Raw genomic sequence first — 25,460 nt, forward strand, 5'->3', positions numbered from 1 at the left:
TTTCACTTATTTGTGGAGCATAACAAATAGCATGGAGGACATGGGGAGATAGAAAGGAGAAGGGAGTTGAGAGAAATGGGAAGGGGAGGTGAACCATGAGGGACTATGGACTCTGAAAAACAATCTGAGGGTTTTGAAGGGGCGTGGGGTGGGAGGTTGGGGTACCAGGTGGTGGGTATTATAGAGGCACGGATTGCATGGAGCACTGGGTGTGGTACAAAAACCAATGAATACTGTTATGCTGAAAATAAATTAAAAAAAAAAAAAAAGACCTCTTCCCTAGGTTTGTCCTCCTGAGGTCAGATCACCTGTCCATGTGCACACTTTTAGATCTCGGGGAAGACTATCAGTCAGAGGTGTGGGCAGCACTTGGATATGTGGGCTGTGGAGACCATACACCCAGGTGCAGTAGTGGGACAGAGCCAGGAGTCAAAGGAGAAGATGGTGGCAGGGGTGGGGTGGGGTGTTCCTTCTGTACCTCCAGTCATTGTCACTTTCTGTTGTGGAGCTATGAGTAGTCCCCAAATTCTAAATTTGCACCTCACCTCAGGTCATCATGGAGGTATTTTTGCCGATGAGAAGCTGAAACATCACAGCTTGTTTGCTTCATTTAGAATTTGTGAGGTGGTTGGATGTAGAGCTTGTGGGCCTCCAACAATACTCTTGCCTTGGCTCTGAAAATGTCAAGGCAAGCCTGTCCTCTTCTTTTGACCTCGTCCAATTTTATGCCGTCCTCCCCCAGGACCACCTCAGCCCTTCCTTCTCAGAGACTTGGAGCTCCGCTCTATACATACTCTCCACTGGCCACGCGTGGCTACTGAGCACTTAAGATGTGGCTAGTGTGACTGAAGAACTGAATTTTATTTGATGAGTTTTATTTCAATTAATTAAAAATTTAAAAACAGATGCAGGGTAATACTTTAAAAACCCTGACTGCATGGTGAAATGGTATTTTGGAAATGCTGGGTTAAGTAAAATTAATTTTTATTTTTTTAAATACAGTTTTTGCTAAAAATTTTTATATCACATTTGTGGCTTTTATTTCCATTGGACAGCATTGGCTTAGTGTTGGTAAATTCATCTGCCACATTACTTCTGCATATGCCTTTTGATATTAGGGTACACATAACACTACTTTTTCATGTTAAAACTGTCTTCCTTTAAAGACAGGGCATCAATGGTAATCCGTTCAAGGGCTCAGTGCAGAGTTGAACTGTTCTAACCTCACAGTTAGCGCTCATTAAACTTGTAGAAACTTGCTGAATGTCAGAACGGAAATCTTCTGAACATGTCTTTTATATTTGCGATCATACATATAGTGACTACGAATTTGGATAGGAACTTGCTTGTTCCTATCCAATAAAAAGGACAGTCCAAGCCTTTGTTCCTAATTAGTCTAAATCACCTGAGATGGGTTAGAGAACCAGTATGTGTGAAATTGCTCTTGAAATCCTCCCCTAAATAAAGGACTTTTCCTACTTGGAAGGGATGCAGAAATGATCTCCCTTCCGCTCCTCAGATGTAAGAGGACAAGGGCTGACTTGGTCTCGGGTGGCTCTGCTGTGTCCCTTTGCACATCTCCAAACCCCTTTTCCTCATTTGCAAAGTGAGGGGGCTGTCCTGTTGAATAGCCTCTCCAGTCTCTTCCAGCTCTGACATTCCGTGAGAATCTACTTCAGGAGATCTCCCACGACGCAACTTCTCTGAGGATTGGCTAACTTGCCGGAAGGCTCCCTGCGATCTGACAACCCCTATGTCTCATACAATCAGACCTACCTATTTCTTTCTGGAGAATTCTAGGCAACTGCTGCAGCCTACCCCATGCAGTGCGAAGTTTCCAGAAAGCTGGCAAACTGCCCGGGTTTCCTCAGAAAATTGGGGGAGTGCGGAGCCAGGCAATTGTTTTTATACTTTGAGCTACTTACTTCCTTCCTGTACCCGCAGAGGGACCTAGGGAGTGCCATTTGTGTACCTTGGAAGTTTTAAGATTTGCAGAGACCATCATTTTTCAGGCTAAAAAAAAAAAATGGGTAAATGATACCCCAAAACCCAGCACATTAATTACTGTCAACAAACTCCGCTTCAGATTGCTTTAGGAGAGCCTCATTCCTCAAAAGTAGAAATGACTTAAGTTGTGAGACAATTAGCTTCTCGGCTTCCAAACCAAAAACATATCATCACAGGTTTGGTGTCCTTGATTGTTACTGAACAGCTGCTACGTCCCAGACCCTGTGCCAGGTACTGAAAGGAGCTCAAAAATGAACATGATAAGAGCCTAAATTCACGATCCAGCCTGGGAGGGAGACGTACACACCTAGCTCTAAACGGGACCTCAGAGAAAGAACTCGTTCGGAGATCCGGTAATACTGCAGAATGCTATTCTTGAGAGCAAGGATGAAGGTGCTCAAAGTTTAACAACTTTGTGGGATTTAAAAAAAAATAAAAATCCCTCCGGCCCTAAGCGCACTAAGGACAAACAGAACTGAAAGGACGGCGAGGTCACCAGGCTCTCTTCGGGAGTACAGGATATGCGGCTTACCTGTGACATAAAAGCTTATGTTTCTTTCCACAGCCCCTACTTTATTGGAAGCCATGCAACTGTAGATTCCAGAAATTCTAGAGTCCGCCACAACCAAGGTGCTAGCCGTCTGTAAAAGAAAAGGAAACTTTAGCTGGAGCGAAGAGCTACTGGGACACCCCGAAGAGTCTTCTAAAGGTCGGAGTGATTCAGCTGTTCCATTCATTCAACAAGGGGAGTGCTACACGCATGGCGGTTACCAGAAGGCGCTCCCTTTGCCGAGCCCCAGCAAGAATGGAAAAATAACAGGAAAGCAGGTCCTCAGGAGACCGGGGGCTATGACATCCGACGCGTATGAGGGTTTCAGGCTTATTTATCTCGTGCTGCTGGCGTAACAATTACAGACCCGAAGCTGAGATGCGGGACGGCACGTCCTGCTCTGTGAGGTGGTCGGTTCCATGTCAATGAGAGGAACAGGTGAGGCTGAGGCCTTCCCTTTTGTTTGGATGACCTGAGACCAGGGATGCCACTGGGTAACAGGTTTCTTTGCTGTTTGCTTCTGTAATGGGTGTGTTAAGCGAGTAAGGACAGAAGAGAAAGGTTGGCCGGACCATTTCTTTTATGTACTCAAAGAATAGGGCACGGCAGTTCCTAAGGTGCCGAAGCTCTGGAAAGCTCTCTAAGGCTGTCCTGTGTGTTTGTGAATGACTTCATCTCTCAGTCTGCCAATTCCCAATGTAGAAAACGGAGACACAGGATTTTCGTGCTGCTATTTGACACATGAGCCCTTGAAGAAACACTAGTGGTCTCATTTGTGTGAGCTGGAAAACACGTTCTAAACTGGGATGTCTCAGAGAGTAATGAAACACAAATCTGTATGGTGTGAAGACTCACTCTGCTGTCTTCTTGTAAAGATAAAAATCAGTGAAATGAAACAGGTTGTTGCGAGTTTTAAAACTTAGTCCAGCCTTGGAAAAGTGCAATGCATCCTTTCTATGAAACGAATGAAAAGGGGAGTTATGTTTCTCTTATTTTGTAAAGTGTACCCCATTACTTATAAACTATTGCCGCTCATCTCCTAGAACACAAGTAACTGGTCATTGGCTTTGAACTTAGAGAGGCTTGCTGATGCTTCTAGACCAACGGGGAGTCCTAACTGAAGCCGAATTCGATCAAGTGCCTTACAGGCTAACAAAATATATAGGTGGAAATGTGACAGTCGGTTTCCTAAGAGGATGAACCTGGATTCTACAAAGGGTCCCAGCATTTTTCTGAGTTGTTAAGTAATGGGCTAATTAAGCTCTTTACTTATGTTCTCATATCCCAGCCAGTAAATGATTTATCTTTAATCTGCAGCTCAAGAACACTAAAAAATATAATCCTCACTTTTTCAGCCAACAAGCTTATTTCTCCAAATTCTCTGTAATTTTCACTATGGTATCATGCACATTACATGATTATTTCCTCTTGTGTTTCTTGGATCTGTTTAATTGCATCTTCTCATTTGTCCTGAGTTATTGAAATTACCGGAAATGAAATGTCTGCAGTATGTGACAAGCTTCATTCAACTTAGCAGACATTTATTGAGCATGTATCAAGGCACTGAGCAGATGTTGTAGGGGAAATAGAGATGGTGAGTGTGACACAATCCCTATTCTTAACCTTGAATAGTCCTTGGAGGACTATTTTAAGCTGACAGAGAAGAACTTTCCCGCTTAAAGATCAAATACGTATTATTCTTTCTTTTGCAGAGAAAAACACACGTGGAGGCAAATGACCAATAGAGGAGATCATAGAAGACCTCGGGGCTCTCTTTCCCTATGAAAATTAATCATTTTTATGAGAGGTGGGAAATCCAAGGAAATGCTAGCCAGAATATTTCTTTCAATTATTGCACCTACCGCTTAAGAGCCGTGGTAGTAGTTAGAAGAGAAGCTTGTAGGGAACCATGTGAAAGGAAGTGTTAGCTCGTCACCACTGGGACAATTCAGACCATCGAGTCAGACTCTTGACTTCTTTATTTGGTCTCTGCAAGCTTGAGTTCAGATGCTTGGAAGTGGTATGCAATAACTCAGACCCAAGGCACACTCATGAAGGCCCCCAGCTCAAGCACTGCTTTTCTTATGACGTCAGCTCGCCCATGTTTATCCTCAGGGGTCTCAACAGAGTTTTATCTACATTCTTCGATTTGTTGCTCAGTGAGTGTGGAGAAACGCACGCATTTCTGTTTCTCCAGAGGATTTTGACATGAGGGACAGCTACTGCCTGAATCTGAAAGTTGCATCTGCATTTCTTCCTTTTTTGTTTTTAAAGATTTTCTTTATTTATTTGACAGAGAGGGAGAGTGAGAGAGAACACACAGGGAGAGTGGAAGAGAGGGAAGCAGGCTCCTAGGGAGCCCGATGCGGGACTCGATCCCAGGACCCTGAGATCATGACCTGTGCTGAAGGCAGACGCTTAACCCTCTGAGCCACCCAAGAGTCTGGCATCTGCATTTCTGTTAAAACTGCTTTGATTTCACTGGACTCAAAGCAAGTAAGCACCAGCACTGGGCTCCATGGAAAGGGAAAGTCAGTTCAGAAATGAACAACTGCCACAGCTAAGACTTCTGCAGGCGATCTGGGATGATTCCAACAGCTGGGAGAGTTCAGAACTTTTGTATAATCGGAAAATGAAATTGACATACCTAGACCTGAAAGGGGTCCAGGTCACAGGTGAGCGAGCCATGGAGAGATGAATACATTTGAATCTCTCTTATTTTGCTTGAATGGCCCCTTCCCAAACCAAGAGCTTACCCAGAGGCAAGCCTTCTCCAAAACTCCCCTCTCCCAAGTTTCTACTAAAATTGTACGAGAAAATGACAGTGATCAGAGTTTACATTATTTCTTTGTTTCTGGGTGCCTTTAGGTAGCCCTTGCTATGCTATGCACCAGACAGCGTGTGAGGTGTTATCTAACCTGTTGCTGGGCAGGTTAACTATGTGACTGTAGGTAAAAGCATCATTATAGTGTAAGCTGGGACTTCACTTCCTTCCTATAGCCCTGTGAGGTACGTATATTACCCTTGATCTCTACATGAGACTGGCTTCTTGCTTTAAAACTCTTCAGATTGGATAGCACACATCTATTGGTAGAGTTCCATCTACTCTTCTCATTGAATTCTTTCTTAAGAATCATCCTGAAATTGGCAGAGACGGGTCACATAAGCTAAAATGCTAGTATATACAGAAATACTAGTTTCTTTCTAATTTACTTCACATAAGCCATAAGCTATTTTTCAACTGATACATTGTTATAAGTTTTGAGAATATGATGGACGAATGAAAAAGTCATAATTAAAGAAGGAAATTTAAAAGAGGAAATTAATATCTATGATCAACTTCGCTAAATATTTCTAGAGCTCTTCTTTTTCCAGAGCATATGTCTTAAACTTAGAAATGAAAACATATTTTCATGAAAAACAAACGATATCTATTCGATAGTTGAAGTATAAACACTATAGGGTCAGAGAAAGGAGCTCAAGTGTGAGTTGTAGGGGAGTGTGGTTTTTTTGGGACAGGAGAAAACTTCTCGTAGGACAGCAAGACTGAACACTGAAGTCTGCTGAGTAAAATGGACAAATCTATTCCTCAGAGCTCGTAACCAAATACTGTCGTTTCAAAGAGTGAAAAATGAAAACAGCCTACAGATGGAACACCAAATATTAACTTCATACTTTAAAAGAGGAAGTGCCAAGAATTTGAGTTGTTACATGTATTTGAAATTATAATCATTTAGAAGGTGTACCAAAAGAAATTCTCCAGGATTTCTTTTGGTACAGGCTGCTTGTCTTTGTTCTAGAAGTTTTCATTTGCCATAGTTGTTTTTTAGCTCTGAACCTATACTTCGGGGGTGCCTTGACTTGCCCTGCCAGGACCCCAGGGATTTAGATATTAGAAATAGACCCTGAAAGTCATTCTCCGGGTTCTTTGGTATGATCCAGGGATGCTGATGAAATCTGTTGTCAGGTACTGTAAGTTGGGAAGTTATTCATACCCCTTCCTTCCTTCCCTTTCCCTAAGCGTTAGTAACTTCCTACCACAATGTGGTTTCATCCTCGCGGATGAGCATGGAGGGGATGATGTGTAATTCAGCCTAATTTCCAGAACGAGTTTTAAAAGGTCTAAATATGGACCCGTGATTTTAATCTCGGGATGTTTCTAATATCGTTTCCTTTCAAGTGTGTCAGGGGGACATAAAAGTAGATCTATAAAGGTCATGGAAGAAACTAAAATTAACCTCGGGTGGCACATTTTTGAGCCAAGTGATGGGAAAATAGAACGTGAGAATTTGAAAAAATTGAGGAGTGTGGGAAATGAGACACAAGATGTAATTCTGTCATTAGATTTAAGGCCTCTGTCATGGATTGGTCTTGTATGTTAACACTCCTCAAGGGAACATCTGAACGATTTCAATGGAAACGCTGCTAAAGCATTAAAATTGTCACAATTCTCCCGCCTCACAGAATGAATGCTGTAATATGTATTTCCTGAGTGTTTTTTCTAACCCAGGGTTCCTTCTACTTCCTACTCCATAGCTACAAACCCAATAGTCTGGCAACGCCATTAAAGAATACTAAAACTCCACATTTGCTATTAGCAACTCCAATTGATGACTCATTTTTTACAAATCGAGGCCAAAACTTGCCAATGAGGAAACTAAATTTTATTGTCCTCTGCTCCCTTCTATGAGTTAAACCAAAAACAACAAAACCAGAAAAAAAAAAAAAAAAAAAAAGGAAATAGGCTTCCAGTGGGATCTCTATTCCCCTGATCTGTGGGGGGCATCACTGTGCAGACTAACAATGTGACTGTAGCTAAAACAGTCATTAGAGTCTAAGCTGGGACTTTAATATACTTCCTAAAGATGGACAGAAAAGAAAAGCAGTTTTAATTGTAAAAGCATGGGGCACCTGGGTGGCTCAGTGGGTTAAGCCTCTGCCTTCTGCTCAGGTCATGATCTCAGGGTCCTGGGATAGAGCCCTGCATCAGGCTCTCTGCTCAGTGGGAAGCCTGCTTCCCACTGGCTCTCTCCCTCTGCCTCTCTGCCTACTTGTGATCTCTCTCTCTTGTCAAATAAATAAATAAAATCTTTTAAAAAAATACTAACTGTAAAGTCATGACCACTGTTAATAATTCTGCAACAGCCAAACTCCCATCTGTCATCTTCATAGATTTTTCCCTATGTACACAGATAAATTAATAGATGCCCAAATTGTAGAAGTGGTAAATGCTTCTAAATTTAGGCTTTGAAATGAATAAGGAGAATCTATTACCGCTCCAGCTTCGAAGAGGCTATGTCACATATACATGATATATACAGAGATCAACTTTGATGAGAAACAGTATTAAAAGCTTTTCAATGCAGAGAGTTATCAAACAAAGTTCTTTTTTTTTAAAGATTTAATTAATTAATTTATTTGACAGAGAGATCACAAATAGGCAGAGAGAGAGGAGGAAGCAGGCTCCCACTGAGCAAAGAGCCTGATGCGGGGCTCGATCCCAAGACCCTGGGATCATGACCTGAGCCGAAGGCAGAGGCCTTAAACCACTGAGCCACCCAGGCGCCCCAAACAAATAGTCTTCATTGCATTTGATCACAATCAGCCTGGGAACTGCATTAGGGCATAGATGACAATCATGCTTACAAGAATGGGCAAATGGGGGAGGACAAGGATTATGAGCGCCATCATTTGGAGGATGGACAGGTTCAGAGAGAGGGACTCATCTGCAGGTGGTTACACAAGACAGAAATGGCAGAGCTGGAACCCAGGGCTCCTGGCTGCAGGCCGACATACGCGCCCACTATGTCTAGAGGTCTCTGTTTAAAACCTTTGCATAACTACAAAATTACAAGACAATAAACTCGTTTCAAGCCGTGTGGAAAAAAAATCAAGGAAGTTCCTTATCTCACTCGGATTGTGTGACTTCACTCCCCCTCTGTGCTTTCCAGGTAACTCTGTACGGAGTCAGGTTGCTACTTTCTGTTTCAGGCTAATCCGAAACCTCGCCTGCCTTTTTCATTTTCTACTTTCTTTTCTATTGTAATTTCTGGGGCTAGGAAGCCAGAATGGAATCAAAACTTACCATTGGAATTAGGTTCATAAATTCTTTGTTAATATACAGCATTTAACAGTACATCTCCCTGATGTGGTCGGGAGAAGGTAAAACAAACAGACATTTAGTGGCATCTTGAAGTTTTCTAGTGTTCTGTGACAACTAACTTGCCTTCTACTGCGAGGCATTTCCTTTCTTGGAAAAACATGTACTGTCACTCGAATTAAACTCTCAAGTTCATAGAATTTCCTCTGTCCTAAGGATTTTGTTGAACTGCTCTCGCCAGTGGTTACCCAACATGCGACGTTTCAAACTACTGTTCATTTGTATTAGAGAACAAGAGCTGTAAACCACTGCGGTAGTCAGAAAAACTTTTCATAAATCCATGACAAGTGATTGTTTATATTTCCAGGCAAATCATTACCACTTTAATCTCTGCTCCTAGTTGGTAGAGCCATGGCTTTGAGACTAGGAAGACTTTGCTTTGAGTTTTTCGTCTGCCACATTTAGGCTGTGTGGCTTTAAATTCCTCTCATCACCCCTGATTTTCTTTTCTTTAAAAAGTAGATAGCCACTCTGGCTGGCCAGAATGATGTTGATATGAGCATATGTCAAAAAGTTTTACAGAACGAGGAATTCAGATGTTATCTGTCATCATTGTTCAATCCGACATGGGGGGTGGGGGGAATGATGCCATCCGCTTTGTTGCCTCCAAATGCAAAAAATACAGCTGAATACACAGATAATATGAGTATAACCACACTCCAGTAGATAGCACCCATACTAACGAGCCGAGCCACTCAGAGTCAACTTATGCACATATAAACAGACATTTTGGCAGGGGGTTGGAAGGTTTTTACTTTTTAAAGCAGCACTACCCCTGTGCCTGATAATAGGAGATTTTAAAGTGTATTTCCCCCAAATTCAACCAAAGAAAAGTCTGAGGTCCACGAGGTATGTCCAGTTCACAAGGCATCAGCTATTAGCTAAGGCTCAGTGGAGGTCAGGGAAACAGAGAATGAATGGCAGGCAAGAGGGGCACTAAAGGCCACCCATTGTAAAAAAAAAAAAAAAAAAGTAGGTTCCCAAAGTTCAGGGTCCCCAGCTGCTGTGCAAATCCAATACCTGTACAGTTTCTACCCAGGCACTCGGAGGCAAGAGGCCCAGGGCTAACATGAAGTCTGAGAGATTTGCTATGAGTAATAAAGTCCTTGTATCTGACCAGTAAGTAGCAGGTCTTCAACTACCAAGCTTACAATTGGGACAGGGCTACCTTTTAGCCTGAAAGCAGGGTATAATCTCAGAGCTTCACAGTTCTTAGCACCTTTTTCTAGAAGCTAAGTTGAATCTTCCAAAATTGGTCAAAGGGTACAAAGTTTCAGTGATGCTAGATGAGTAAGTCCTAGAGATCCACTGTTCAGCATAGTACTTGTAGTGAAGAATGCTGTATTGTATACCTTTGCTATGTGTTATCATGGATTCATTCACATTCCTACATTCAGTGGGAGGACATTTTTGGAGGTGATTGATAAGTCTGTAGCACTGACTGTGTCGATGGTTTCATGAGTATATATTTATCTCCAAAGTCATTATTAAACTGTACACATTAAATTTGTACAGCTCTTTGTATGTCAATCATATCTCAATAAAAATTATTTAACACTGAAAGGAGTACTAGCAAAGAGGCCTGCTTGACCCCATTAGGTCAGGGAACCTTTTTTCCCTCTGATTAGAAGTCTCTTGAGGTGTAATTGACATATAACATTGTGTTAGTTTCAAATGTAGAGACAGCATAAATGATTCAGTATTTGTACATATTACAATACAGTTACCACAATAAGTCCATTTAACATCTGTCATCACACATAGTAAAGCAAATTTTTTTCCTATGATGAGAACTATTAAGATCTATTTCCTAGCAAACTTTCATATATGCAATTCAGTAATATTAACTATATTCACCATGTTGTACAATAATCCCCAGGACTTAGTTATTTTATAACTGAAACTTTGTACTTTTCGACCCCTCTCACTTATTTTTCACAACCCTTACACCCCCTGCCTCTGGCAACCACAAAGCTGTGCTCTGTAACCTATAAGCTTGGGGGTTTGTTTCTTTTAGATACCACATATAAGTGAGATCGTATGGTATTTGTCTTTCTTTCACTTAACATAATGCCCTTAAAGTCCATCCATGTCACAAATGGCAAGATTTCATTCTTTCTTGTGACTGAGTCATATTACATTGTGTGTGTATATATACCATACATTCTCCATTCATTCATTCATCCATCATTCATTCATTCAATGGGCACTTAAGTTGCTTCCATAACTTGGCTATTATAAATAGTGCTGCTATGAACATGAAGGTGCAGATAATTTTGAGTTCGTATTTTTCTTTTCTTTGGATATATACTCAGAAGGAGAATAGCTGGGTTCTAAGGTAGTTCTACTTTTAGTTTTTGGAGGGACCTCCAAAAACCTCCATGTTTTTCATAACAGTTGTATAAATTTACAACCCACCAACAGTGCACAAAGTTTCCCTCCACACCCTCGCCCGTACTTATGACTTCTTATCTTTTTGACAATGGCCATTCCAACAGGTGTCAGGCGAGATCTCATTGTGCTTTTGATTTGTATTCCTTAGGTCACAGAAACCTGATACACTGTATGGGTTTTGCCTACCCTGACTTAGGCTTTGCCCTTGCAAAGACAGAGGGAAAACAAGCTATTTGGTGAGATGGAAAACATTCCAGTTTAACCCTAAGTCTTATACTAGCTTTTGCTTATCGACACCCTACTTTAAGTATATCAGAGATTCTCAGTCCTGGGTTTGTGCTAGAAAGTTCCCTCCCCAGGAACTTTCATGAACCCCAAGCTCTACTCCAGAGATTCAAGCGTCATAATAATTGGTGGAGTATCCTGATATTCAGCCAGGGCTGAATCCATTAGGACCTAGTACTCAAGCCTTGGGAACTGGTGGGCCGTTGGAAAAGACCACAAAGACACCTCTCAGATCTGTCTTCTCTCCCTAATTTTTGTTTGAGCATTTCAATTACTTCTGGTTCTAGTGAACCCAGAACTGGAAGCAAAGTGTGTGTTTTTAAAATAAATATTCCAGGGGTACCTGGGTGGCTCAGTCGGCAAAGCATCTCTCTTAGTCGGCTAAGCTCAGGTCATGATCTTCGGGTCCTGGGATCGAGTCTGCTTCTCTCTCTCCCTCCCTCTCCCTTTGCCCCTCCCCCTATTCATGCTCTCACTCACAAATAAATAAAATCTTGAAAAATAAAATAAATATGCCAGACTTTTATTTTTGCAGACAATACCTTATTCTTTCCTTCTATTACTGCCGTCCGCTGAGTGATGCTCTCGATCCTGTTTCCTAGGTTGCTGTCAGGATCCAGGATTAGGGACTCTTCATTATTGGAGCAGAAGTCATACCTTTAAAAAAAAAAAAAAATTTATCATGATGTTGTTTTGTAGCAGGGTCCACGGTGACAGGTGAAATAAAAGTCACTGGTAAGTCCTGAGATACGAAAGATAGCAAGACATGCTTTCTTCTATTCCTTAGGTTTTTCCCTGCAGAGTCATCTCCACAACTTAGAAATAGAAAATATATTTTGCTTGCTCTGAAAGCAGCCCACATCAGTGTATCTCCATATATCCTTCCTGTTCTAAAGGTTAAATACTAAGTAAAAATTAGGAAATTTAATATCTAGATTTTAATTAGTTCCTAGTGGAGGAAACATGTGAACACGAGATGGGGGGATGTTATGTTAATGAATGGAAATCTCGAGGAAATAATAGCATTTCACATCTATAAAAAGTCGGCTTTTAATCAGAATATTCCATTATACAGCTAATTTTTTCCAGGGCTGATCAAGTGTATATGGAAACACACAGCATGAAGCAGTTACTACATTCTGTCTGTTTCTTTCCAAGTTTTGGGATATCATGAGAAGCCCTTTAACTGCTCAGACCTTAAGTGTTTAATTGTAAAATGATCTTTTCTGTTTCTAAAAGTCCACTAGATCTCTTATTATATAAAACTAGCTGGTAGAGTACATTTTAAAGAGAGAAGTTGGCATGTTCTCTCAAATACCCATTCTTTTCAGCAAGCTTCTGTTTTCATATGGATTATGACTCAAATTTTGGTGGAAATAGTTATTAATCTCAACACCTACAAAGTTGCTTCCAGACCAAACTCTGAATGTACTGGTTTTTAGTGGAATCCTTTTTGCTCCCAAAGCTCCAGCAACTGTACTGAACTTCTTAAAGCCCAGGCGTGCTTGTCTGACACTCAGGGCCATTCATAGTTCATTTCCTCCGTAGAATTTGTGGTGAACAGAGAGAGCCTTCTGGGCTCTCATGAGTATTTGTCATGGTCAGATTATGGGGATTTTCAAACCAAGAGGGATTTCACAGCCCACTTTCCAGAGAGAGCAAGCAGTTGATCCTAGGCAGCCAATGGCTATCGTGATTTACATAAGATGATAGCAAAGTAAGTCGAGGAAGCAAATCTCAGATGTCATGTCACCCTGACATACGTCAGCGCGTATCTCTAAAAGAATGCACATTTTCCAAGATGACAACAATGCCATTATGACACCTCATTGTACCCGCTCCATATATCAGATTTCCCCAAATGTTGGCAAAATGTCTCCCTTTTACAGTTAGATTATAAAATTTAAACTAAGAAACAATAATAGGGACTGGCTATTCCTTAAGGAATTTATGCAATTTCTATAGATATTCTTTCCAGTCATCAGGTAAAATAAGTGAACGTCTAAACTGTTATTGATTAGCAGAGGAAAATGAACCCAAGAGAAATTATATTCTGTCTCCTTCACTTGAAACATTGTAATGCTATTGCAATCCTAAGTCATTCTGCTGTTTTTCATTGTCTGTTCTCTGGACTGTTCCATCCATGCCTTGAACCTCCGTTTGACCTCCCATCCTTCACACACACTCAGGACGCGTATATATCAGCTCACATATGCCTTACATGTAGATGGGGTTTATTACACATGTGCACACCTGTATGGGACACATGTGTGTGTACTTGGCCTTGTGCTGTCAAACAGCTGAGGTTCTCTCGTATCTGGAAAAGATGCTTTTAATTGTGTTCTTTTCCCCACCACAGAAGTGAAAAAGATAAACGGATGCCTCAGAGATCTTAATTGCATATGCTTGGTCTGCAGGAAAGGCAAAGAAATATGTTGGAGTACAATGAGTCTAGGCATTTTCCGAGGGAAGTGCAGTCTGCTGCCCAAGTTCATGAGGGGCTGTCTGCCTCTGATCCCCACCCCTCCACCCCGAGGGGCGGCCGCTGGTGGCAAAAACCCTAGTATGGAAGCTATACGGTAGACTCAAGGCAAGGTCCTCCCAGTGCAAAGGACAGAGTCTGTGGCCATTTTCTAATTTGGGGACTGTTTTTTGTTTTTTTGTGTTTTTTTTTTTTCTTTTCCCTCTTTGTAATTGGAACCATAAAAATAGAATGTCATTTAGGAGCCTGACTATATAACAGCACTTGAAAAGAGATTTAGGGGGAGGGGAATTTGCCTAAGCCTTAAGAATACATCAAGCTCTTAAGGAAGTAGATTGTGCCATGTTTGAAGATGCAAAGATAATCACTGTGCTGGGAACCGTCTTGAGGGGGGAGGAAGCCGAACAACAAGAGGAAAGCAGCGTTCACTCCTGATTTCGCACAGGAAGCCCACAGCACCTCCTGCCAAAGGGAGATAAGAAAGCTCCCAGGCACTATTCTGGACAAGGCCACCGTTATCAGCTTTAGCTCCACTTGGTCCTCTTCATGCTCCAAGCCTCTGTCCCTTGCCTAATGAGCTTTCGGACTCCTACCTCCATTTGCATACAGCGCGTCAAATACAATAGCAAGGAGGTATTTATAACCATTGAGACGCAAAAAATTTCCGGGGTTAGGGTGTACTCCATGTCATCTTGTCAATTGCCCTGGAGTTGAAACAAATTAGTTTTGGACTAGAATTGATAATAAACACGTTAAAACAAAACAGCCAATTGTATATCCAACACTGAGACCCTACATGTGATGTGTCAGTTAAACCCCAGGTAGGAGCTGTCTGTGGGACTTGGGTCTAAGCAGCCAGGCTGCTGCTTTCCACACGTAATGGGAAAATGCCACCCTCCACAGACGGACGACGCTGGGTTGATTTTTCCTGTAGTCATGATGGATTTGCCCTATTCCCTTCACAATCATAAATATTTGTCTCCTCTGTGAGGAAAGACAGATAATGGCAGCCTGGGCCACAGACAGAGGCAGAGCCAACCCTGAGGTCAAAGCCACCATCTTGACTGGGGTCCTCACAGAGAAGCTAACCAGCCGTGGGCTAGAATCATTGTAATCTACACCATGCAATATTATACTCTCCTAGAATGGTATTTCCTACATGCTAAGCATCAGAATAAGTGATTTAAATTCTCTATCTCACTAATCCACATAACCACCTAAAAAGTAGGTACTATCACCGCCCCCTCCCTTTAAGGAACAGGGAAATTAAAGACTAGAGAGGTTGAGTAAATTACCCAAGGTTAAACAGCTAGTAAATGGCAGAGGCAGAATTTGTCACCAGTTCTGGCTCATTCCAGAATCTGTGCATTAACCCTTACACTACATGCAACATAATATCCATGTACTATCCTCACATACGAGAGATTATTACACTTCAGTGCTTCTTTGCATATAGGAGAAAAAGGCTTCTCAAACAGTCACTACACCAATTCTATTATTGCACTGGGGAGTTAATGCCTTTTTTTTTTTTTTTAAGCCCTTTCTGTAATAAAACTTCCTTCCAAAATATGGCAAGCAACTCTCCTCACACACCAAAATGTATTAAGCACTCCCAAGTGCACGCTGCACAATTACCATTTAAATTAGAGCTCCCTTTGGCATCCTAATCTCTGAACCTGGTTCCCACTCACCTTCATAAATCCTTTGGATCCCTTTTACAGGTAACCTTCTGTGTTCCCCCTGTGCTTTTACTTAGTGCTGGCTTTGAACAATTCTGATTTTCAGACTCTGTTCAGTCCTCCTGCCTTCCTCTCCCCTCCCCCTACTTCAAAGGCAGAGCTCACACTTTCTTTTCTTTAGAGGGTGGGTGGTTGCTTCTGGTGGAATCAGAAGGAAACTTCCAGCTGGGTGAGCTTCAGCCACTGATGGTTAGTGTCTGTGTATTCTTTGAAGCAGCATTCTAGAAAGGTTCAACACTTCACTGAGCCTTTCTGGAAACTGACCATCTGTTTAGTGCCTGTTAGGATACCCACATTTCCTCAAGATATCCAGTAAGACTTCTCATTTTTTAAATGATTTCTAGCAAATACTAGATGGTCTACTCCATAGGTGGAATCTCAGGATAAAGAGGTTTTTTTTTTTTTCTTTTTTCTGGCTCGCCTTTCATCCTGTAATAAATAAATTATATTAAACTGATCTTTCTTTCAATATTTCTGTTCTGCTAAAGCCTGACTCTTGGTTGGCTTAAAGGAAACTGGCTGTTTCTGAGCTACTAGTAATGTTCCAGGCCAGGACTGGAGTGGGGAGGGGAGGGGCCATACACATTTAATTCTCACAGTTCAACTAATTCTCACTGTCCCCTTTCAGTGAAGCAGGAATTATAATGCCCATTTCAAAAGTTATTTTACAGTAAAGGAAACCAAGACTCAGAAAAAAACAAATACCTTGCTCAAACTCACAGAGAAAGCAGGAGACCTGGCATCAGAACCCAGATACACTCCACTCTTTCTACCACACCAGAACTCAACCCATCACACACGATGAATTCTGTTCCCAAGGAACTGTCCCAAACCTTTATCATCATGCTGCACAGAGTGAATCTGGCTCAGAGTCACAGGTTAGAGGAAATCTCTGGGAGTCCTCTGAATCAAACTGGTACAAAGTCAGACACCAAGAGAAAGTGAAAAATTAGCTTTCAAGAGGAGAAGCGGCGCCCAGTCCTTTGGTGGAGGGGAAAAGGGAGGGGCATATTTTATAATTACATTTTTGACATAAATTCTGGTTTGTTTGGATCATCAGGATGTCTTGATGCTAAAACTATAGGAACTCTTGGAATTTTATCATTTTAAAAAATCTTGCAATGAAATAACAAATCCAACTTCTATCATAATCTTTGTCTTTCCCTGTAACTTCCTTGCATCGGCACGACCCCTGGACGTGTTCTGGGATGAAGCTCGCCTGTTTTATTATGAACCCCAATACACTGGTAGCAGGCAGCAGACTTTAAAGAGGACCTCTGGGGTGGGGGTGGGTGGGGGTGCACCACAGTGAGCCAAGCACCCAATACCCAGTGGCCACCTACTTGAGACTGAGCCATGCCTGGGAATGAAGGTCTATATCGATTTACAATGAAAGCACATTTACCTGGAAAAGAGGCTCTCGAAATCTCTACAAAGTCTCACGACAGAGCCTAACCTCCCCCTCCTTTTTTTTCTATTTTGGATGATGAAATCTGAGCACTTCTGGTGGGGACTCTGCTTATCTGTTTAATGGGATTTGACTGCACGTGCTAACTCTGATTAGAATCTGTTTGTACAGAATACTGAATCATTTCAAGTTAGGAAACAAAGAGGGAGAGCCATAATAAAAAGCAAATCAAGGCTGTAAAATGTCTTTAAAAAAACTAGAAAGGGGAAAAAAAAAAAAAAAGGGCTACCTGGCAGCCTGCCAGAGGGCACGGCGGGGCTGGTTCCCCATGATGGTGAGCCATCGTGTAGAAGGGCCTGATGGAAACTTTCCCCTGCTACCATGGGTGTTGTGTCAAAACATGAGTGACAGTGGGCCTGAGCCATCAGATTAGTAGAATCTGCAAACACTCTCTGTTCCCCTCCTCTCACGTTCTCTCAAAACAAATAAAACAATATAGGGGAGGGGACGCTGGCAGAAAAAGGTGTGGAGTTGGAAGGAGTGTTTAGACAGAATAGTTCCTGCTCCTTCTGCCTCAGGAAAAGGGCCTGGGCCTACGGGTTGGTCACAGGGTCACAATGAGGGGATCCTGGATCAGTGACTCCCTTGTGCACCGAGAGACCTTGTGACGCCTTAGAGCCCATAATGAAAACTACTTCTTGTCTGAATGGAGAGCGGGGAGTGGAGAAGGCTTTTCAGGGATTGAAGGCTCTGGGTCAGCTCCTTGGACAATGGTGGAGGTGATCCAGCGCCCTGGCCACCTCTGTTTCGATAAGAGCTTTTCCGTGAGTGTCTTGGCCTGTGCTGCTTCCTGCCCTCCAGGGTCTCGTGGTCCATTCACACTCAGAACAAGGCCTGTCTTCCCAGCCTCTGCTTTCCTTCCTCCGCTCTCCCAAGCTATCCAGGACTCTGCCCCTGTGCCCTGTACAGAATCTGAGCCAAGAGCCAAGGCATCCTTGCAACCCTGTCACCAGGGTTACTGGCCATACCCAGATGTGGGTCTTCACACCAACACCTATTTTGTTCATTCATTTTTCCTCTAAGTGAAAGATTAATCAGCTGAGGAAGGGTGATTTGATAAACTAGAATTCTTCAGGGAAATCTCAAGAGGAGCTGCAAGTAATATCCTTAAACCCATTCAAGGAGTCTTGGGGTGTTAACTCTAGATATCTCAAGCTATGGCTACATTTTGTTGTCATGGAAAGGAAGAGAACACATGGCTTATTATATTGCTGTCAAGGCTGAAATGTGAGCGAGCCTTCAGGGGGAGTGGGTGGGTGATCACAGTTTGGCATTAAGAACACAGACCTAGCCTGACCTGTGTTCAAATCATAGTTTTACAACTTCCCAGTTCTGTAAGCCTGGACAAGCAAAAGCCCAACTGTGCGAGAAATAGTCACAGGAAATTGCTCAGAGGACTTACAGTCTTTTCAATCCTTTGAGTAGTTCTGAAATAGAGCTTTGGTTAAAGATTTATTTATTTGAGAGAGGGAGCACGTATGTGCACACAAGCGGGGGAGGGGCGGAGGGAGGGGGCTCTCAGGTTGACTCTGTGCTAAGTGTGGAGCCCACTGCCAGGCTCCACCTCACAACCCTGAGATCACGACCTGAGCCAAAATCAAGAGTTGGACGCTTAACTCACTGTGCCACCCAAGCACCCTGGATCATTTCACTTTTAATAAATTCGGCTTTGGTGTTAGGCCACTGATCAACTCCAAGGGATGTGACGATTTCCTGTCCCGTGACACTTGCTATAGTGGAAATGTGGTTCAGGAATTTGTGTATAGGATATGCTATATCCCAAGGATTATGACAGGAGATATAATTTTTCTTGGATTTTAGTTCCCTGAAATCTTGATTTGTTTTTATTTGATGTGCCCCTTTCAGCTCACAAATGTCTATTTCATGTGTCTGTCTCTCTCGACAACTAGAAAGTAAAAACATATGGGCCATATCTCTGTACTAGCCTTACCACATTTTCTCCTTTCATTCAGATTTGCTGAATTATTTATTGTACTCTTTGTGAACTGCCTCAAATTCTTTGGGAAATGAATGTGTTCTTAACATTGCCAACTCGGAAGAAGTAACTCCATGTTACCATGTCTTACTAGTTATTATAATAGGAGTTAAAAGACAAACAGAAGGGAAATAGTTTATGGAAGAGTCTTTTCCTGTCAATAATGGTGAACATCACGGTGACACTAAATAAGTTAATTTACATAATGTGCTTAGCACAGTGCCCAACAGACTGTAGATGGATTGATAATGTAAGTTGTCATTTTATTATCTCACTAGATAGAGAGCTATCTAAGAGCAGGGCCTGTGACGTGCACCCAAATGTTTATAGCAGCAGTGGCACAAGAGCCAAACTATGGAAAGAACCTAGATGTCCATCAACAGATGAATGGATCAAGAAGATGTGGTATATATATGTATGTATGTATGAATGTGTGTACACACACACACACACACACACACACACAATGGAATACTATGCAGCCATCAAAAACCTCATGAAATGTTGCCATTTGCAACAACATGGATGGAACTGGATGGTGTTGTGCTAAGTGAAATAAGTCAATCAGAGAAAGACAATTATCGTATGATCTCTCTGATACGAGGAATTTTGAGATGCAGGGTCAGGGGTCGGTGGGGGTAGGGAGGTGATAAAATGAAACAAGATGGGACCGGGGAGGGAGAAAAACCATAAGAGACTCTTAATCTCAGGAAACAAATTGAAGGTTGCTGGGGGTAGGGGGTAGGGATAGGACGGTTGCGTTATGGACATTGGGGAGGGTGTGTGCTATGGTGAGTGCTATGAATTGTGTAAGCCTGATGATTCACAGACCTGTACCCCTGGGGCTAATAATACATTATATGTTAATTAAAAAAAAAAAAAAAAAGCAGGGCCTGTGTCTTGTTCACTATTATAACTTTCAGGCCTAGCCCAGCCACCTGGTCAACAGAGGAGGAGCATCCCCATCTCTCGCTCAGTTGACTGATGAGAAGAGTGAATCCTGACAATGGCCTGACTAGATGTGGATTCAACCCCATGTCAGGTGTCAACCCACCATCTATCATTTACCTCCCACTTGCTGAAAAAGGAACACTACTGACCCTCAAATGACCTCACACATCTCCCTTCAGTGAAGCACTATGTCACCGCCAGCATGGCCTGTCTATTTACAGTGAGGAGTACTAAGGCAGACAGAGGGTCTGACTGGGACCTGGACCTGCTCTGCACAGCATCATCCGTATCTGACAAACTGAGAGTCACGGGCAATTTCAACTTAGGCAATGATGTTCACACATGGAGAAGCACCTTCTGGTCTAACAGGGAACAGAAAACCAACCAGCAATCATCCCCTCCTTTCCTCAAGGGTAGGCCAAAATGTGGGCTCATGATCCTCAGCGCCATTTAACGATGCTAATACACATTCATACATATTCCACTTAGGAAGTAAAATCATGTCCTCCAAAAGAAGTAGCGCATTCAGTTCCTTCTGTTATTAAGGAACATATACATTTATCGAAGAGACAAGTCAAATACATGCTCATGTATCAAAATATCTGAAAAATGTCAGAATGTAATTGAGCGCAAGCAAGATGTCAAGAGCCCATATGTGACCATCACTGGACAAGAGTTGGGTCAATGCACATTTGAATGCTGAGGTAGAGTTCTCAAATACAAATAGATTCAGGATATTATAGCTCCTCTAATTTCCTTAAAAATCTGAAAATTCTACCTTTCTGGTCCCATCTTAATCTCTTTGGAGTAAATCACCATAGTCAGAAGACCTGTCTAAATATGCAAACACAGGGTCAATGGGTGGCTCAGTCAGTTAAGTGTCTGACTCTTGGTTTCAGCTCAGGTCATGATCTCAGGATCTGGAGATCGAGCCCAGGGACAGGCTCTGCGCTCCATGCAGAGTCTGCTTGAAATTCTCTCTCCCTCTTCCTCTGCCCTTCTTCCCTTCCCCCCACCTCAAATAAATAAATCTTTGAAAAAAAATTAAGATGCAAGCATGTTTCCTTTTTTGTCACCATGATCAGCTTTCACAGGATAGACAGGATACACACATTGTTTGTATGATGCCACCTCAGAGGGAAGCTGCTTTGCAGTGGGCAATCCTAGAGTGACCTAAAAATACTGGGCAAGTTCCAGCAAACAAATGTAGTGCTTGCAATGTACCAGCCAGGGAGCTAAATACTTCGTGTATAATAATTAGCTCATTTAGTCCGCCTAACGGCCTACGATTGTCAGTGCGATTTCTCTCTTTACCACGTAGGACTGGAAACTTGTACACCCAGAGGTCATTTCTTTGACCCACAAGCTAGCTGATGGTGGTAGGTGGAGGCAGGATTCAGGCTTCAGAGCCCAGGACCTTAAACTCGAGGCTAGATATTTCTGCATTCTAACACCTTTTTAAAATTGCTTCTTGATGTCATTTACACAAGCCTCACGAAACACATTTGCTTTCTGGATCATGAGCCTTTGTCCCCAAATTATTCAAGTTAAGGTCTAAGTTAGTTGTTCCAGAGCCAATGCTGGGAGGGAAAATGACGGACTTGGTAGATGATGAGTGAGAGGCCACTATGACACGTCCCAATCAGGGCTGGTTTCCTAACAAGGTACTTAAATTTTCTCTAAAGGTAATCATCCCAGGATCTGCGTCATTGAAGTTCTGTGACAATTAAATCAGACAATAATGTCCTGTAGAGACATGCTCAATAATTTTCAGCTATAAAAGAAAGAAAAATAGAAATCCCAGGCCATAGGATCTTCTTTGGGACATAACCTTCTGTTTGGCTCTAAGCAGTCTCTAAACATCCATTCTTGTTTTCCTCACCTTACCTCACCAAAGGCTTTTTCACGTGAGAGAATTTCTCAATAAGGGAGCCATCAGTGATCTCCTTACATAATGTTCCATGAGGAAGACAAGGCATATGGAACATTAAAAGCCTCAGGAAATGGGATAACATACACCCAGATCATTTTCAAAATTTTTAATCTATTTATTTATTTTTAAAGATTTTATTTATTTGAGAGAGACAGGATGTGTGCGCATGCACGTGAGCAGGGGTGCGGGGGAGAGGCAGAGGGAGAGGGAGAAGCAGACTCGCTGCTAAGCACAGAGCCCAGTGTGGGTTCAGTCCCAGAACTCCCAGATCAGGACCTGAGTGGAAGGCTGATGCTTAACCAATTGAGACACCCAGGGGCCGACCCCCACCCCCAGATCATTTTTTTTATGAGCTCAAGTGAAAATCCAAGTTCTTAGATTCTGAGGCTTTGATTTTCAGATATGCAGGACAGAGTTTCAGGGACACATGGCACATGACACATGCCAAAGACTTGGGCTATAGGAGTAAAACCACCAACAGTGAGCTTGGGAAAGTCTATGTCTCCACAGGCAAGTGACAGGGTGGGCTTACGGGCAGCAGATGCAGAACAGCCACGCATCAGCCAGGAAGGTGGGCGGAAGTAGAATGAACGGCCGTCTCATCCATTGAGCCCTCATTTGAATGATTCCACAACGGGTCCATACCTACATTTCCAATTTTTGGTTTTAATTTTTCTCAGGCCAGATCTGAGGAGCCAGCCCAGGTCCTCTTCAAGCATGTCCCTTTCTTTTTTTTTTTTTTTTAAAGATTTTATTTATTTATTTGACAGAGAGAGATTACAAGTAGGCAGAGAGGCAGGCAGAGAGAGAGAGGAGGAAGCAGGCTCCCCACTGAGCAGAGAGCCCGATGCGGGACTCGATCCCAGGACCCTGAGATCATGACCTGAGCCGAAGGCAGCGGCTTAACCCACTGAGCCACCCAGGCGCCCCAAGCATGTCCCTTTCAACTCTTCGACCCATCCTTGTCCCCACATCACTCTGCCACAACATCTCTGTTCCTTTCCATTTGCTCTTCTAGAACCTACCCATCATCTTTAGGACTCAGATCTTATTTCTTCTACAGAGTTTCCTCTAAACTGCAGTACTCCCCACCTTACATCCACGGCAACCATGATGGCTCATTTATTTATCCAGATTACAGGGCACCTCCTGCAGAGACTCAAAGCAGTGTTATAGTGGAAATAAGAATGAAGAGGAATAATCAACAGGCAACCAGAGACGCGGGTCTAGTCCTGGGCTTGCCGTTACCTAGCCCTGAGGTGAGGGATAATTATTTATCTTTGAGTCAGTTTCTCCTTTATAGAACAAGCTCTTCTTCATCTCGAAGATTCCATAATTCCCTAATTCTGAGTGAATAAAGCATTCACGGTGACTAGGTCGAGGCCTGTGGAGGTGCCCAGGTCCTCCCTGTAATTTACTCGTCAACCATAAAGTCAAGCTTTCTCCTTCATTTTCTTTTGTCCCTGAACCCCCACCCATTCTTCATCTCCTTTGTTCCCCTGTACCTCCTGCAAAAATCCACAGCTTTGTGAGCCCCTGAGCACTGAGTGCTCGCTGAACCCTGATCCAGAAAAATAATCCTGAACAACAGAGGAGGGAACGGGACTTCTGGCAAGAGACCAAATACACCTGCAAGGTGAGAAAGTCACAGAGAGGAACAGTGCCACCCAGCACAAGCGCCCAACTGACTGACTGACTTGCCACCCTCCTCAGGTTGGTTGTATTTAGACCTGTTCATCCCATTGGGGTTTATACCCCCTCAAAGGTGCTATTCCTACCTGCAGGTCTGGGGCCTAAACCAGTGCAGCTCACCACCATTTCCCAAAGTAATTGTGAAATCTGAGTTGAATGCTCCCAGCTGCTCTTTCTTCTCTCCCCTCCCATCCTCAGGGCAACTAATTTAACAGGCGGACTCTGCACGATCACTGGTGACAAGAGTAAACCCAGAGACTAGAGCCTCCCCGAACCCATCCCCCAAGGATTTCTGTGCCTTCCTCTAGGAAAGCACAGGTGTGCACTTATAGGAGTCCTGTCGGACACCAAGGGAAAAAACCTGTCGGACACCAAGGGAAAAATGCCAACCTACTGAGCCTCTCTTATTTCATGATCTGAAGACACCTGAGAAATAACTGAGCTTCAGTCTCGTAATGGGGAAATTATGTCCATTCTGGAACATTGTACAGATTAGGGATAGTATATAGAAAGGGGTGACACTTTGACATTAGGAAGGGCTCATTGATTACATTGGTTATCATTACGTAGACAGTGGCGTTCAAGGTGGTAAGACACCCCCCGAAGCTTCGAGAGAAAGTATGAAGAAACAAGTTCTAATGACTTGAAGTGCTTATAAGGCACCAGCAGGCCATGGTCTAAATCCATTACATCCTTTCTATCTTCTCAATGCACCAGGCCCTTTAAAAGGCAATGAGGTTACATCAAAACCACAGACCAGAGTTCACATTTCAGGAAACAGTCTACCGATTTTATTCTTTGTGCTACAGCAACGTGGGCGGGGTGGAGAGGGCAGTCTACTACGTCAAGATGTAACTAAAATGTAGATTTCCAAGAACAGGTGCATGTTTTATAAGTGATTTGTCCTATTTCTCCATTATCTAAAGTTCTGTGTTTGGACATTAGGTTCTAGATTTAGTCATGAAAATGTCCATTTGACTTTTTAGAAATCTGTGAATATGGCCATAGAAAAATGTGAGAAGTTCTGCCGATCCTCTTTAAGGAATCTTCCCAAACCACGTGTCATTACCTTCTAGCATTCCTAATCCTGGGAAGCAACACTGAATTTCACTCAAAAGATTCCTATAAAAACCATTCCTATGACTCAGCCTTTTGGTTTAATTTAAACACACAATGAAATGTTTGATAGCAATTACAGGAGACAGTTAATTCATTAGAAACAATTATTCCTCAGACTCGCTGTATTACCATGAGGAGTGGGAAAAAGAGGCAAATCTCACAAAGCAGAGAAAAGTGGCAGGGAGGCATTTGGCAAATGAACTCACGCTCTGTTCTCAGGACTTTGTATGAAATATTAATAAGGGCCCGCGTCCAAATATTCACATTGGGCAGCCTGGACTTCCTCATCCAGCAATTACAGAACAGAAAGCAAGAAGTTTCTCATTAGTACGTGAACATTCACGTTCTGTTTGTGATGAAAGCCTCCTGGAGAAGATGGCCAGATTTTGTTGAGCTTGTTTGTTCAAGCTCAAAGTCCTGCTAAAGGGACTAATGGGGACTAAAAAGTCCCCATTTTGATTCAAGGTTTTGCATATGGCGAATTAAAATTCTCTATATCATGTCTGGTTTGGATCCACAGACCCCTAGGTACCCCGCACAGAAAATATGTCAAGAGACACGTGGATACAAATTATATGTACCCTTAGGAGGAAAGTGATAAATATTCAAAACACACAGTTCGTGATATTTCCAGAAGAAGAGGTCTTCTTAAATTATGCTTCCCTCTGACGTTGGATCTACGTT

At 42.6% G+C, this 25,460-nt stretch overlaps 1 protein-coding gene across 2 annotated transcripts in view; it reads right to left on the minus strand.

Moving 5' to 3' along the window:
- FLT1 (fms related receptor tyrosine kinase 1) overlaps window positions 1-25,460 on the minus strand; it is a 177,184-nt gene that overhangs the window by 81,603 nt on the left and 70,121 nt on the right. For both annotated transcript variants that reach the window (XM_044249518.1, XM_044249519.1), the window contains exons 11-12: window positions 11,939-12,053; window positions 2,540-2,648 (exon numbers count right to left, since the gene is read on the minus strand). In XM_044249518.1, the coding sequence (XP_044105453.1) occupies window positions 2,540-2,648; window positions 11,939-12,053 (224 nt within the window). The remainder of the gene's footprint in view (window positions 1-2,539; window positions 2,649-11,938; window positions 12,054-25,460) is intronic.

This window comes from Neovison vison, chromosome 5, assembly GCF_020171115.1.
Source record: "Neovison vison isolate M4711 chromosome 5, ASM_NN_V1, whole genome shotgun sequence".
NCBI lineage: Eukaryota > Metazoa > Chordata > Mammalia > Carnivora > Mustelidae > Neogale > Neogale vison.